Source organism: Pteronotus mesoamericanus, unplaced genomic scaffold, assembly GCF_021234165.1.
Source record: "Pteronotus mesoamericanus isolate MK-2021 breed Mesoamerican mustached bat unplaced genomic scaffold, CSHL_Meso_final contig_230, whole genome shotgun sequence".
Classification (NCBI taxonomy): domain Eukaryota; kingdom Metazoa; phylum Chordata; class Mammalia; order Chiroptera; family Mormoopidae; genus Pteronotus; species Pteronotus mesoamericanus.
This window is the reverse complement of record NW_026555096.1, coordinates 661,867-677,901: the sequence shown is the minus strand read 5'-3', so window position 1 is coordinate 677,901 and position 16,035 is coordinate 661,867. Positions and strand designations below refer to the sequence as shown.

General features: G+C 45.8%; 1 protein-coding gene across 1 annotated transcript in view; it reads left to right on the top strand.

Moving 5' to 3' along the window:
* Nucleotides 1-16,035, top strand: part of CHAT (choline O-acetyltransferase) — a 67,615-nt gene that overhangs the window by 35,564 nt on the left and 16,016 nt on the right. The window contains exons 7-8 of the mRNA XM_054572332.1: nucleotides 13,102-13,271; nucleotides 15,682-15,782. Of these exons, the coding sequence (XP_054428307.1) occupies nucleotides 13,102-13,271; nucleotides 15,682-15,782 (271 nt within the window). The remainder of the gene's footprint in view (nucleotides 1-13,101; nucleotides 13,272-15,681; nucleotides 15,783-16,035) is intronic.

The window sequence follows — 16,035 nt, the reverse complement described above, 5'->3', positions numbered from 1 at the left end:
TTTATGTTATCCCTGTTGTCTTCTTTTTTTTTTTTTGCTTGCTTATGTTCCAAATTATTGATTTGATTCTCAGCTTTATCCACTCTACTGTTGTTTTCCTGTAAATTGATCTTTATTTCAATTAGCGTATCCTTCATTTCTGACTGGATCTCTTTTATGCTGTTGAGATCATCGCTAAGTTCCTTGAGCATCCTGATAAACAGTGTTTTGAACTGTGAATCTAATAGATCGCTTATCTTCATTCTGTCTCGTTCTTTTTAATTTGGGCCATATTTCTTTGTCTCCCCATTTTGGCAGCCTCCCTCTGTTAGTATATAAGTATTAGGTAGAGCTGCTATGACTCCCTGTCTTGGTAAAATGGCCTAATGTAGTAGGTGTCCTATAGGGTCCAGTGGCACAGCCTCCTTATCACCCACGATGGAAACTCAAGACACATCCTCTGTGTTGACTGTGTACACCCTCCTCTTGTAGTTGAGCCTTGATTGCTATTGGCATGTCAATCAAGGGATTTACTCAGGCCAGTCCGTTGCAAGGACTGGTCACGATGCCCTGACCACCGACCTCTGCCCTCCATGGAGAATCAGCTGTGCTGGGGCCCACTCCACAGAGTAGGAGTTACTTCAGTAGGGCTCTGGAGCCTGGAAACTCCTCCCCTTGAGCACATAAATTTAGAGGTGGTTGGATAGTTGTGCTTTAGTGTTGTCTGTAGCTGGCCACATGAGTGTGCAGGCTCAGGGGTTTCCCAGGTGGTGTATGCCAAGGTCAGCCACCACCTGTGTCTTGCTGTGTGCCACCCCGCATGAGCTACAAAGCAATCTGCAGATGGCTGCTACTTGTGATAGTCTTGGAGGCTCACAGTGAAGCCAAGGTATGAACCAAGGATGGCTGCTCTTAGTACCAAGCCTGAGGCCACTTAGCAAGGGGTACAGAGGGCTGGAGGCTTGCTGAAGCTAGCTATTTCTTGTTTGAGAGCATTTTGGAAACATAAGCCAAGACAAGCTATTTATATGGAAATGCCACAGGGAAACAGCTTGGGTAGACTCATAAGTTGGGTGAGGCAGAGCCTCAGGGAATCACCAGGGTAGTGCAAACAGTGTGAGCCAGGTTGATGGAGTCTCAGATATGGCACCTGTCTGCTAGCTCTGTGGCTCTGTGGGGTGGGGCGTCAGAAAAGGAACAATGGCCTCCATCTGCTAGCTCTGTGGCTTTGTCAGGGGAGGGCTCAGAAAAGGAACAATAACCCCTGTGTGCAGTTCTGTCTGGGAGAAAGCTGTCTCCCATCTCTTGCCCTGATGCCAGACACTTCAGTTCCTCCCCATATGCCACTAGTGCCTTTCAAGCTGTTACCCAGGTGCTGGAGCTCAGAGGGAGTGAGTCTGAGTACAGGTAAGTTTGTGTGTGGGCCCTTTAAAGGGGAATTACTTGGGAATCTAGAATTTTCTTCCACCAATTCAATCCCCATGGTGTTTGCAGCCTGAAGTTATGGGGACTCATTTTCCTGGCACTGGGACCCTAGGCTGGGAGAACTGGTGTGGGGCTGGGACCCCTCAATCTTCAGATATCCCTTCCATTTTTTATCCACCCCACGTGGGTGTGGGGCCAGGCCACTCCACATGTCCACATCTTTGCTCCTCCTACCAGTCTGAAACGATGTGGTTTCTTTAATTCCATTGTTGTCAGACTTCCATTCAACTCTATTTCTGATGGTTCTGAGTAATGGTTGTTCTATAGTTGCAGTTTTGCTGTAGTTGTGTGATGAGGTGAGCTGTATTTTCTTGTGCCTCCATCTTGACCATTGGTCCACAAAGCATGCTACAATGGGATTTGTTTGCTGTTCTTTTTCTAGTGCATTAGTGTAAATTTAGGTTGTTTATTTGAGCTTTTATGTTTGTTTGTTTCTTAAGATAGGCCTGTAATAATATGGATTTCCCTCTTAGAGCTTTCATTTTGTCCCAAAGATTTTGGTTTGTTGTGTTCTAATTTTCATTTGTTTTCATTTGATTTCACTTGAAATCAAAAGATATCTTTTGATTTCATCCTTGATCTCATTGTTTACCCATTCATTGTTTAATAACACATTATTTTGACTTATGTCTTTGTTTTTCAGTTTTTTTCTTGTGATTGATTTTTACTTTCATATCATTATGGTCAGAGAATATGCTTGATAAGATTTCAAACTTCTTAAATTTATTGAGACTTGTTTTATGTCCTAATATGTGGCCTGTCTTAGAAACTATTCCATGTGCACTTGAAAAGAATGTGCTTTGGGGTGAAATGCTCTGAAGATATCAATGAAATTCATCTAATCTAATGTGTTGTTAAAGGTGGCAGTTTCTTTGTTAAATTTCTGTCTGTAAGATCTATCGTTTGACGTTAATAGGGTGTTAAAATCCCCTTTTATGAATATATTATTGTCATTCTCTCTCTTTATGTCCATCAAGATTTGCTTTATATATTTAGGTGCTCCTATGTTGGGTGTATAAATGTTTACTAGGGTTATATCCTTTTTGTATTAATCCCTTTATCATTATATAAAGTCCTTTTTGTCCATTAGCATAGCCTTCTTAAAAGTCTATTTTGCCTGATGTAAGTATTACTATTGCAGTTTTTTAAAAATTTCCATTTGCATGAAATATCTTTTCCTATACCTTTCCTGCTGAGGTGGGTCTTTGTACAAAGTAGATATATGGCTCTTTTTTTATTTATTTGGTTACCCTATGTCTTTTGATTGTAGCATTCAAGCCATTCATATTTAAAGTGATTATTGATAAGTACATTTTATTGCTATTTTATTCTTTGTAACCATGTTCCTCTGATTTCTTCTTCCCCTCCTCCTCCTCCTCCTCCTTCTCCTCCTCCTCCTTCTCCTTCTCCTTCTCCTTCACCTCTCCTTCTCCTTCTCCTTCTCCTTCTCCTTTTTCTTCTTCTTCTTGACCCTTTGACATTTCTTGTAATACTGGTTTGGTGGTGATTAAATTCTTTAGCTTTTTTTTGTCTGGGAAGCTCCATTTTTCTTCTTCAATTTTAAATGTTAGCCTTGCTGGGCAAAGTAGTCTTGGTTGTAGGTTCTCGTTCTCATCATTTTGAATACTTCCTGCCAATTCTTTGTGGCCTGAAATTCTTCTGTTCAGAAATCAGATGACAGTCTTATGGGAGCTTCCTTGAAGGTAACTGTCTTTCTCTTTCTGCTTTTAATATTCTCTCTTTGTCTTTAACCTTTACCATTTTAATTATGATGTGTCTTGGTGTGGGCCTCTTTGGGTCCATCTTGTTTGGGACTCTCTACACTTCCTGGACTCTAGACATGTGTGTCTTTTTTTTTTCACCAGGTTAGGGAAGTTTCAGCCATTATTTATTCAAATAGGTTCTCAATTCCTTGCTCTCTCTCTTCTCTCTGCTACCCCTATGATGTGGTTGTTGTTATGCTTCATGTCATTCCAAAAATCCCTTAAATTATCCCCATTTTTTAATTCTTTTTTCTTTCTGATGCTCTTATTTAAGATTTCTTGCTACCTTGTCTACCATATTACTGATTCAATCCTCTGTTCTATCTAACCTACTGTTTACTCCTTCCAGTGTATTCTTCATTTCATTTATTATATTCCTCATTTCTGACTGGTTATTTTTTTATGGCCTCTATGTCCTCCTTCATGCTTTTTAAGTTCTCACTAAGTTCCTTGAACATCCCTACAACCATATTTTGAATTCTATATCTGGTAAATTGCTTGCCTCTCTCTTTTTTTTTTTTTAATTTTGCTCTTTTTCTGTAGGTTTTTTCCTGTTCTTTCATTTTAAGAATTTTTTTATCTTCCCATTTTGGCTACCTTTTGTTAGTTTGTATATATTAGGTAGATTTTCTATATATCCCAGTCTTTGTAGGGTGGTCTTATTTAGTAGGTGTCCTGTGGGACCTGTGGCACAGTCTCCTTGATCACCTGAACTAAGTTCTCCGTGAATGCCCCTTGTGTTGGTTATGTGAGCTCTCCTGTTGTAATTGGATCTTGATTGCCATTTGTGCTAGGGCCCTCAGGATGGCTCATTGTGAGGACTGACTCTGACCACAGTGTACAAGCTGCTGTGTAGCGGCTGACTTCAGGAAGTAGAATTCACCTCAGCAGGGTGTTGTGCCTACCAGAATCTTCCTTTCGATATTCTGCTTAGGGAGCTAACTGAATTCAGCTCTTATCTGTCTGAAGCTGGTAACTGGCTGTGTTAGTTCCAAAGCCTCTTGGGAGGGAGTCCGTTCTGCTTATGACTGGCCCTGGGTAGCCTGTTAGGAGCTGCAAAGTGGCTCACAGTTTGTAACTGCCTCTTCTAGCCCTGGCTGTGCATGGGAAGAACCAAGCTGCCCACCAAGGCCAGCTTCCAACAGTACTGACACCAGGGGCAGGTTAGCAAAAGTCCCAAAGTACCCCAAGATCCACTTCTGCTTACCTTTACTTGTCACCTGCCCGTTAGCCTCAGTCATTTAAGAAGCTTCTGGATTAACTTGAGTTGTATAAGGTAGATTTTCAGTGAATCATCAGGTAGGGGTGAGTGGTCTTCACCAAATTGATGCAGGTTCAATCATAGTGCCAGCGCTGGATCTGAGGCCACTCAGCAAAATTCCCAGGGAGTAAGAAGTTTAGCTGCCCACAACATCCTCATCAGGTGCCCACAGACTGTTTTGGTGGGGCAGGGCTTCAGGGGTCATCAGGATGAGGCCAGCAGAGTTTATCAGGCAAAACAGACCAAGATTTGGCCATGTGAAGAGAGGGCTTTGCACCCATTGGGTAGGCGAGGGGGAAATGGCCCCTGTCTTACAGCCACAAAATTTAGCCTGTTCCAGATTCTGTTGAGACCTCCTAGAGGACCTGAGCTAAGCAGGGCATGGGCTCCAAGAATCAGGAGGGTGGGACTAGTGGATCTTTGTGAAAAGGAGACAACCATCAGGCTTTTCGAAAGGTTGGGGCAGGGCTTCACTCTGCAGCCTAACAATACAGTCTGTTCCAGATTCTGCCTCTACTTCCCATAGGGACAGAGCTCAGCAGGATGGGGCCATCACGGGTTGGTCGGATGGATCTGCCAGCAGCCCAAAGGATGGTACCTTCAGATCTTGATGGGAGGCACCAGTCAGGCTCTCATAAAGGTGGAGGAAATGGTCCCTGCCCCAGATTCACACAACTCAGTCACTGACACCCCACACGCCCAAGTGTGCCCAGACCTCTACACCAAGAAGCTGATTCCTCCCCAGGGTGTAAACTCAGCAGGGTGGAGCAACAGGGAATCCAGAGGGTGGGGCTATTGCATTTCCCCAGGCTGATGCTGTAAGGAGAGGAGTGCTTCACCCAAGAAAGATGGTGTCTGGGGTGTGGAAGAGGGACTCAGCAAAGGGAGGGACCCTGGAGGCTGTTTCTTCAGCTCTTTTCCCTGAGCCACAAACCCCAGTCTCTCCTCACACAACTGTAGTCTACTCTGCCTTCCCTCCACTGGAGCCCAGGTTGAGTGCCTGCAAATGAGATTTCATGCACTGGAACTTTAAGAGGGTGCCTGGATCTCTAGCAGTCTCGCATCTTTCCCTAGAGGACAAAATCTTCAGTGATTTTCACAGCAAGATGTTATATGGGAACCTCTTCCTCATTCTGGTGCTCTGGACTGGGGAGCCTGGTATGGGGTTGTGACCCCTTGCTACTCATGAGGAAACTTTGCAGATGAGATATCCCTCCCAAATTTTAGTCAACACCCATGGGAGCTGTGCCAGGCTTTTTCTCATTTCTGCCATTGCTGCAAGTTTCTATGTGGCTTCTTCCCTAAAACGTTCTTTGTAAGACATCTGTTCAGCTAGTCTTCAATTGGTTACTTAGGCTGACAATTCTATATATTAATAGTAATCCCAGTTTTTTTCTGGGAGGAGGTGAGTGTAACTTCCACCTGCTCTGCCACCATCTTGGAAGTCCTTTATATTTTTTTTTTTCTTTGCTGAGACACTCTGGATTTTTTTTCACTTGTCTCAAATGTGTTCGTAATTGCTTGTTGAAGCATTTTTATGATGGCTAATTTAAAAATATTTGTCAACTAATTCTATCATTTCTGTCATATCTGTTGACACCTATTGATTGTCTTTTTAAAAATTTGTGTATATTGGTTTGAGAGAGAGAGATGAAGAAAGAGAGAGAGAGAAAAAAACATTGATTTGTTTTTCCATTTATTTATGCATTCTTTGGTTGATTCTTATATATGCCCTGACTAGGGATCGAACCTACAACCTTGGCATATCAGGACAGTGCTCTAACAAACTGAACTATCTGGCCAGGGCTACTGATTACCTTTTTAAATTCAACTTGAGGTTTCCATTGTTCTTAGCATGCAAAGTGATTTTTCTATTGAAACCTGGATATATTATGTTCTGAGACTCTAGACCTTATTCAAACATTTTGTTTTAGCTAGCTTCCTTTGACGTTGCTCCAGCAGGGGCACGAGTGGATGTTGCCTTGTTCCAGCCAAGTAGGTGTATAAGTTCAGGTTCTTTATGTGGCCTATGTTGACATGCCAAGCGAGGGTACTCTTTGTTATTGGTGAGGGGTTAAGAATTCAGTTTCCCTACATGATCTCTACTGATCCTATGTGGGGTATAACTGTGATAGTTGTTACTGCCCAATGGAGATGGAAGTCCCAGCTCCCTGTGAGAACATGTCTTCTCTGAAACCACCCAAGATGAGCTGCCTCATTTACAGACTGATGATGGTAGAAGTAGTCTAAGCTCCCTACTCTATCTTTGCTAGCATGGGGGGTGGGGGATAGGTTATTATCTAAAAGTATTCTCTTTGGCTAGTCTATCCCATCTGGTTCTTTGGCTAAAGAGAGCAGGCTTTTACCAGGCTTTTTTTTTTTTTTGTACACAATTGTTTGTGTTTTTATGTTACTGGCTACTTTAGCTCCAAGTCTGAAGTTTTCTAAAACAGAAAACCCAAAGATTCTGTGGATTAAACAACAGAAGCTTTTCTCACAGTTTTGGTAGCTAGAAGTCCAAGATCGAGATGTTGGCAGGGTTTGTTTCTCCTGACGCCACTTTCCCTGGCTTGCAGATGACTGCCATCTCAATGCATCCTCCCATGGCCTTAACCCTTTCCACACACATCCCTCATGTCTCTTCTTCTTATGAGGGCAACAAGTATATTGCTTTAGGGCACCACCCTTCTAACCTTTAACACTTTAAAGGCCCTGTCTCTAAATATAGTCACATTGGGGGCTAGAGCTTCAACATATAAATTTGGGAGTGGGGAGAGGGGACATAATTCAATCTGTAACAGCCAAGGAACTCACTATCATGTGTTCCTTTGGTCCTGAGGTTCTTAGTCACTCTGACTCCCTCTTTTAGTCTTTCAGAAGCTTCTATGTTTGTTTTAAATATAATGTCCAGTGTTTTTAGAGGGAGGAATAGGGGAGAGTTTGCTTGATCTTCTAGAAGCAGAAGAGTCCCTCCTTGCACTTTTTAAAAAGGCTTTTGTAACTCAAGTCAAAGCAGTTCTCATTTGCAAAAACAGGTTTAATTGGGCAAGAGATACATTTGTTATAACTCTCATAATCTCTGGGGATAGGGAGCAAAAAGATTATCCCATAAATCACAGAGTAGAGAAGTATATGGGATGTGCAAGGGCAGATTATCCTCCCAAGAAAGATGTAATTCCTTCATCTGGAGAGGAAAGATGCTCAGATGGGATTGACAATGGTTTAGAAGCTGTAAACTTCTGAGAATGTGCCAGGCACCTCTCTCTCCATAGACCATATGAGGCTGACTTGAGCCAACCTCCCAGATAATAGATCAGAGCAAGCATCTCAAAGAGGGCTATGTGTGTGTGTGTGTATGTGTATAGCACCTGGTAGTTCTTCAGTCCTCCCAAAACAGAGGTACCATGTCGATTTTCTTTGTTCACTCTAGTCATGGTCTGTAAGATTTCTACATCTAACAGATGCACCAGGACCCTGCAAGGCCTCATGGCCTCTGGAATTTCTGCATTGCCAAAGCTGTCAACTCCCCAGGAGTGGGTGGCAGAGCAAGCTCCTCCAACTTCTCACTATTAAGCAGGGGCTCCTTGAGGAAGATTGATTTACCACATTAACTGAGCCTCCGTGTGCTCAATGAGTTCACAAGACAAACGGCCTCTGCTGTGTGCCTCCAAGCCCACTGCTCTGTTTCCATCACATTTGTGCCAGAGTCATGGTGGATGAGTTTGGCTATAGTTTATTTTCTGCCTGACATGATAAACTTGTCAGCATTTGACTGATCGGCTTTTTGTATGCAGGGGGTTCATTTGCAAGGCCACCTGGCATGCCCATTGGGCTGTCCTGCTCCCCTTTCACTCTGTCTAATGAGCCAGCAACTGGTTCCTGTTGGTTGGCACTGAGCTCCAAGGTCCTGCACAACCAGCATGCTGGGTAGTGATGGCTCAGTCCTTCCCAGGAGTCCCTCATTCTTGTCTGGAGGAGGGTGGGGCACTGATGCCTGGGAAGCTGTCCTTTTTTTGCTGCCAGCCTCAAGTTGACCAACTGGGAAGGAGTGTACCAAGCCTCCACTTTCCTTTCCAGAGGCTCTGCTAGGCCTGTCCTGTAGCCTTCTGGCTGGACTCCTGGGAGTTGTGGGGGAGCTGAAACCTTCCCACTCTACCTTGGCCTTAGAGCTGCTCCTAAGGAAACTTTGGTGTAGGCAGATAACAAAACTGGATTCTCAGACATCACTGAGACATGGCCAACAGGGCCAAGGTGGGCAGCACTGGAGCTTCTCATAGCCTCTTGTCTAGCTTCTAGGCTCTTGACCTTCCCAAGCTCCTAGGCAACCTAGCCTCTCTTATCACATCAACCTCTAAGGCCTAACTAAGGCCTTCAGTGGCTCCCTGCTGTTGCTGGATGAAGTCCCTATTCCCAATACTGTTATTCAGTCCTTGATGATCTGCTCCCAGCCTTGGCATTAGGTTTGGATCAAGTTCAACTCCCTCTATTTACTGGTGACTTTAGGTAAGACATGTACTTCCTCTGTTTCTCACCTGTGAGTAAGGATGATAATAGTGCCTATCCAGTAGTTACCTGTATGAGTGCTTAGATTGATGTCTGACACATAGTAGGTGCTCAAAAATGTTAGCTAACATCATCCCTGTTTTGTGTCTTTCCAAAGTCTCTTAAATCTTGCATGCCTTTACCCACAAAGTCTGGATGTCTACCTCCTAGCCCTCAGAGCCTTTTCCTCACTGTTATATCCTTCCTAATATGCTTCTCTATTCCTTTCTGCCTGTTTAAATCTTCCCCAGGCCTAACTAAGGCCTCCCCATAGTCTGAAGTCATTAGCCAGCCTAGGAGCCCAAAGAAACCCCCAGAACAGCACACTGTACAAGGCCAGGCACCATGGTCATGGCCAGGACTCCTACTGGAGCAGAGACAGGTAGAGCTTGGAGCCTTGCAAATCCCTCTCCATCTCTTCCCCATCCATCACCCCCACCATGAAGCTTCAGGCTCCCCAAAGTTTTGGTTTTCTGACCCTCCGGGAGCCATGGACTTTTTTTCTGTTGGCCACCTGGGTTCCTCTGGGCTCCTCTGTGCGATGCACACAGATGTCAACTTTACCTGTCCATGCACTCTCTAATCCCTTGTCAGCCATGGACATTGCCTGCTTGAGCTGGGGACCCAGGTCCCACCCTCTGTAAGCTCACGGCTAGGGAAAGGGGACTAGAACAGTGCTTCTGGGGCTGAACTCTCTGTAACTGCTTGAAGAATGGGAGTCTGGTTCATGTGCTATAGGGTCATGAGCTATGTGGTGGGAGATGGTTAGTATAGAGGGAATTGGCCAGCCCTGACTCAGATGCTATTGAGGCTGACCTGGTGGACAGAGCAGAGGTTTCTCATCTGCACAGAGCAGGCAGCTCCAAGTGTGAGGAGTCCTGGAGAGCAGGAACTCTGCCTTGGCTATTCCCACTAATCTTGGGCACAGGACAAGCACTCCTAGAGGTTTAGTGAGCTTGGAAAGTCTATAAGAAGTGTTTTGATAGGCAGAGTAGGAGAATGGACCCCATACTGCACGATGGTGCACAGATATCCAGGTAGTGGCATGAGACTGAAGTGAAGTCTATGCAAAGAGTCAAGGGAGTTGAGCCATAAGGGGCAGCAGAGGCTAGCTCTGTAGCCCAGGAGCTGTATTTACAAGTTTGGATTCTACGTGGTGGGCATGAGGAGCTGTTTCAGGTTGGAGGGGTAACATGGTGACTGAATCACACTTAAGAAACAGGAGGAGGGGCAGGCCACTATGACATTTGATTTATCTTTAGCTCCTCAGGGCAGGGTTCAGAGCTTTGAAGTTCAGCAGATTGAGGCAGGAGAGCCCAGAAGGTCAAGTGGAAGGTGATGAGTCATTCTAGCCCCATAGGGATTAAGAAGCATCCTGAAAGAACAGGATGCCTGTTCTTTCCTGAACCCTCATTATCCCAGACAGGAAGTGGAACTGGATTACAGAGAATGGGCTGGCTTGCTGGACACCTTCCTTCCCAGAGTAGAAGGTCTGCTCTGAGTGATGGTTCCTTCCCCCAGAATTTTCATAAAGTAGGCGGAAGGGAATGGGTGGGGACTGGAAACTCCTTTCACATGAAGACATGTGGAAACTTCTCATGAATGTGGAGGAATCACCTGGGCAGAATAGGGAACAGCGTGGGTAACCTTAGCATCTGTGTACCCAGCACGTGTTGAGGAGACCCAAGAAGAGTCCTTAGGGATTGTCTTACTCAAGGCTGACAACACCAGCAAGGGTAACTTGCCACATGCCTGAGTAGGGTAGCAGCCCAGAGAGGCCAGGGCAAGGCCAAGAGTAGGGAGGAGCAGACAAGACCAATCTCTGACCACTCCATGTCCCAGCTGGACAGAAGAAAGGACAGGAACATTCCTGGTATGGTCCCACACTGGCATCATTGGCCTTGTATGTGCTCAGACTCCCACTTCCTGAGGAAGGTGCTGCTATGCTTGGCTCCCACCCACAGGCTGGACCCAGCTGGTAAATAGAGGCTGTGCTTGGGCTTGAGAGTGGAAGCAAGTAAAAGCTGCACCTGCTCCCACACATTCCCTGGACTTCAGGAAGGCAGATTCCAGATGCCAGTGAGAGACGATGGGCTTAACTCTCAGCTTGAGGCACTGAAAGAAGAGAAGCCTCCAGATCCAGAGGCTCTGAAAGGGAGAGTCCTGACTCAGCAGTTACTGGGATCCCAGTGGGAAAACGAAGAGGCAGATGCTGAGAGGTGCATATGGCTGTGTGTGTTTACCTCAGAATCAAGAGGCACAGAGCTGGCTACAGGAAATAGAAGGGTCAGCACTCAGGACAAGCGCCCCCCTCTTGATGCTGAGACAAGAGGGAGAAAGGAGGGACTTGGTTGTCATCTTGAAGGGACCCCCTGCCCTGCCCCCATATTCAACAAAGAGAATAGCCTTCTGAGCAAGGACCTTGAACTTACATACCTGAAGAAATCAAAGTGCTAAATAAATGAGAGAGGACTATGGAAAACCAAGGCATAGCCTCTCAGCTCCAGCTAATTCCTGCAATGTACAAATGTGAACCCAATATCACCAGACAGTATAAGTTAGGATTAATTATGGCCACATGTGACAGAAAACCCAAAATAATAGTATTTTTAAAAACACAGAGGTTTTTCTCTCTTTCATGTATACTGTAAGTAAGACAGAGTTGATACAGGGTGGCTAGGGTTCTTCCATCTCACTACAAAGTGTGGCCCTCATCCTCATGGTCCCAAATGCAGGCTAGAACTCCAGTTATTATATCTGTGTTCCAGGCAGCAGGATAGAGAAAGGCAGGAAGTAGGACAAAGAGCACATTCTAGCTATCTTTAAGGAGATTGTTTGGAAGCTGTCATATAGTGTTTCTAGATCTTGTTGGTAGAATTTAGACACATGATTACCCCTGGTTGTAAGGGAGGCTGGGCAAAGTAGCTTTATTTCTGCTTGTCCCTGGGCCCAGCTAAAAACCAGGTGTTCTGTGGCTAAAGAGAACGAATACTGTGATACACAACTAGCAGTCTCTGACACAACACCCCTCTGCTTCCAAACACCACACACTCCACCTTTCCATGCAAATAATATCCTGAGACTTGTGGATGGTGACAGTAACCCTCATCCTGTTAGAGCATCCAGCCCAGAAATCTGGATCTCTGGGCAATGTGCAGCCTACCCATTAGGTCCTGATGCCACATTCTGTATGGGATGATGGAGAAGGAATATAATCACCACCATGAGGACTCCTGACTTGGGGAAGGAACGCGCAGCAGCACCAGCCACAGTCCCACTGGCCAGGCTTTGTGAACCTTCCTGTGCTTGCCTGAGGAAGCTACCGGTAGCCCATCTGGCTGGCCTAGTTCTATTCCAGGAGGAACCCCAAGTCCAATGTCCCTGTGGAGGATTTAAGCCCCCTTGACAACCTGTCTCCTACACAACTCAGTGGCTTTTAACCTATTTGTCCTGATGAGTTCCATGGGCATGAAACAGCACCAGTGGCTCATCTGGTTATAGATTTAGGGCAGCTTGGCCCCTCCATCTGCCCCTGCATTGACATAATAGCTGAGGTGGCCGGGGACAGGCAGTGCAGCACCCTCATTCTCCTACTAAAGATTTTAATGTGTAATCGACTAACTTTAAAATTCTGGAAACTAATGTTTGAAAATCATAGTCCAGGACAAATAAATATGGCTACGTGCCCGATGTGACTTTCTGGTGCCATAGTGCAGGATACTGTTGAGGGAAAAGTGGAGCTTCTCCCTCGGCGTAGTGTTTAATTTCCATGGAGAAGGCCCTGTACCAGCTCTTCTCATCCTGGTAGGCACGGCCAGTGACCACATTGCTGGAACCAGAACTGATCACAGTTGGAGGGACTCTGAGGCTGAGCTGGGCCCTGAGGTTAGTATAGAAACCTAAGACAATCTGGCTAACTTTCCAGACCACTGACTGGGATAGGGGAAGGGTCAGAACTGGATCCATATCTGGGAGTCCATGTGTGTCTGCCTGTGGCATGTGAGGCTTTGCAGAGGGGACCCCAGGCCCCAAGTGGGACAGGGGATAAAGCCTTGCTTGCCTGCCCTGCAGACTCCACCAATCGGGATTCGCTGGACATGATCGAGCGCTGCATCTGTCTGGTGTGTCTGGATGCCCCAGGAGGCCTGGAGCTCAGTGACACCAACAGGGCACTCCAGCTCCTTCATGGCGGAGGCTGCAGCAAGAATGGGGCGAACCGCTGGTATGACAAGTCCCTGCAGGTAAGCCTCCCCTGAGGCATGGCCAGTGGCCCGTGCCAGCTCTGCTCACAGCCAGCAGACTCACTCACCAGCCTCTGCTGCCAAGGATGCTGCATGTAGAGCCAAGAGAGCTAAAGGAGTTGGAGATGTGTCACTGGTGTCATCGGTAGACTGGCCAGGAGAAAGGCCTTCTTCAGTAAAGAGCAAGGGACCAAACCCCACTCAAGCTCCCTAACTTTCTTGCAGCCTCTGCCAGGCTGAGGGCCCTCTGGGTCAGACCTGGCTCACTCTTCATCTCCCATCACACACTGTAAGGTGGGGGCATGCCAGGTGCTCCTCCCACTGAACAAATCTTCAACACATTCAGCAAGAATCATATCTGATTCCCAGGGATGTCAGCTTTTCTGAATTTATGTCACCTTGGCCTGGCCATTTTGACACACTTTCCTCCTTCCCTGAGAAATAGGGCATCTCAGTGTCTACACAGAAAAAGTCATAAAATGAAATGAAGCAATTGGGGTTTTTTGTTTTTGTTTTTGTTTTTTTTCATTCCTATGACATTAGCCAAGAAACAAGACAGTCACTTTGGCCTGGAGGAAAACACTCACGCAAATGGCGATGAGGTTGAGGGGTGGGACCATTCATTCCTGTTCTTACATTGTTTTTCCCCAGCATGCCAATCCTAAATCGATTCTTGTTCATTTCTAAGCCACCACACTTTCACAATGACTTTATTAAATAGCAGCCAGCAATCTCTATGCTTTTGGTTAGCATTGCTCACACATAGTGGGCATTTCTAGGCTTATTTTTCTCTTTCGCTGTCCCCTGCATTCTGCAGGTTACCCTTTTTATTGGTGTGCATATTGATTCTGCTCTTTCTGATGAGTCCTGTTGCTACTGCACTGGCTGTTTCAGCCTTCACCAACAGTGCTAATGGCTTGTAGCCTTTCACAGAGCAGCTGTGGGAGGGAAATGATGTAATGGATGTACAGGACCTGAAATATAGTGAGGCTTGGTTAACAGCTTTCAAAAGAGACTGTTTGCCTCTCTTTCTTTTAGTGACAGTGGCAGAAAAGCACTAATATGTGAGTGGGCACAATCCTCCCCTCCCTGCCTCACGTGGGTACTCATACCCACCTCTGGGTTTTTTTCAAAGGTAGGACAGATTATCAGGTGAGTTGGAGAAGCCCAACTGGCTTCATGAACAGGAATTGAAAGGACTGAGAGCTTTCACAGGACAGAAGGCAGGGGACATCGGGGAAGAGAGAAATGAGCCTGCAGGGATGGGTTTTGAAAGAAACTCTATGGGAAGTTTGAAGAGTGAGAGCAAAGATTTGAGCAGAGGACAACTATGTGAGAGATTGAGGGAGACCTGGAGATAGTCAGCTCCACTGTGTGCTGTACAGCCTTCAATAGCTTGCTTGTTTGCTTGTTGATTATGGATGTTAGGCAGATGCCCCCTGAGTGTGATGCTGCACTAGACAAGCTACAAGGCAGCCCTACTTTATTTGGATTGTGCTTTAAGAATCAAATCTCATTCTTATTTTCTCCCAGTACTTTTGTGCATTGACTATGTCCCTTTTCCAAGTCAGCTAAATACAACCTTTGTCATGAAAAAAAACATATGTAATCTTTACAGTTCCCATGGTCCTTTCATATATCTTCTCTATAATCCTCATATCAATTCTGTGGACCAGCCTAACTCGATCCAAGTTAAATGAGAGCAGACTGAAGTCAGAGAGCTGAATTGTCTCGCTGAAGTTCTGCCAGCTGGCTGGCAACTACAACAGAACTGAAATCTGGGTCCCAGACAGAAAGCCCAGGCAGCAGTTGATGGGGCACCCTCAGCATACTTTTCCTCACTCCCATGAAGGGATATTTTATTTCTCACTAGGAATCTGTGCGTTGTCCAAATTAGATTGTTATCTTTCATTCAGTCATACAACAAAATTATTGAGCACCTACTGTGGAGTGAACACTGCTATAGGTGCTGGGAATAAAATCATTGTTGCCCAAACACACATCGGCCATCAGGCACATCATGACACGGTGCAGTAGAAGGTGTGGTCCTGACACTTACTGTAAAGGGGAAACAGGCCTAACAGAAGCTGAAGGAGCTTGCCCATGACCTACAGAGAGTGTGCACAGCCTTTCAGGAATTGCTGGGATACTTCAGCCAGTGAACATGCTGCACTTTCACTGCGCAGAGCATTTCTGGTAAGGAGGTTGCACAGTTTAGTGCTGTTTGAGACTCCCGCATTCTCTGGCCCTGGCAACTGCATGAAGTGTTCTTTTCAGAAGGTAATGTGCTTTAATGTCCCTGAGGAGGGAGCCCCTTGAGAGGCCAGGGGCACCTGGCCTGGAGCTTAGGGGCAGGTTTGAAATGCTGACTCTACCAGAGGTGTGCTCACCTCTCTCTTCTTTATTACAGTTTGTGGTGGGCCGGGATGGCACCTGCGGTGTGGTGTGTGAGCACTCCCCATTTGATGGCATCGTCCTGGTGCAGTGCGTGGAACATCTGCTCAAGCACATGTGAGTCTGGAGGGAGGACCCTTCCAGAGTAGCCATGCTGTCAAAACTGGACTGCTTAGCTAGGCCAAGAAAAACTGGGGTGGCTACATGGGGCTCGTGTTAGTCTGGAAAGTGTCTTAGCAAAAAATGAGTTTGCAAACTAGCTTGAATGACACATTATACATTTTATCAGCCATGGACAGAAGGGACCATCCAGGCAGTTAGGCAGAAGCATGGCAAAGAATTTCTAGCTAAGAAGGAGCATCTGCTTTGA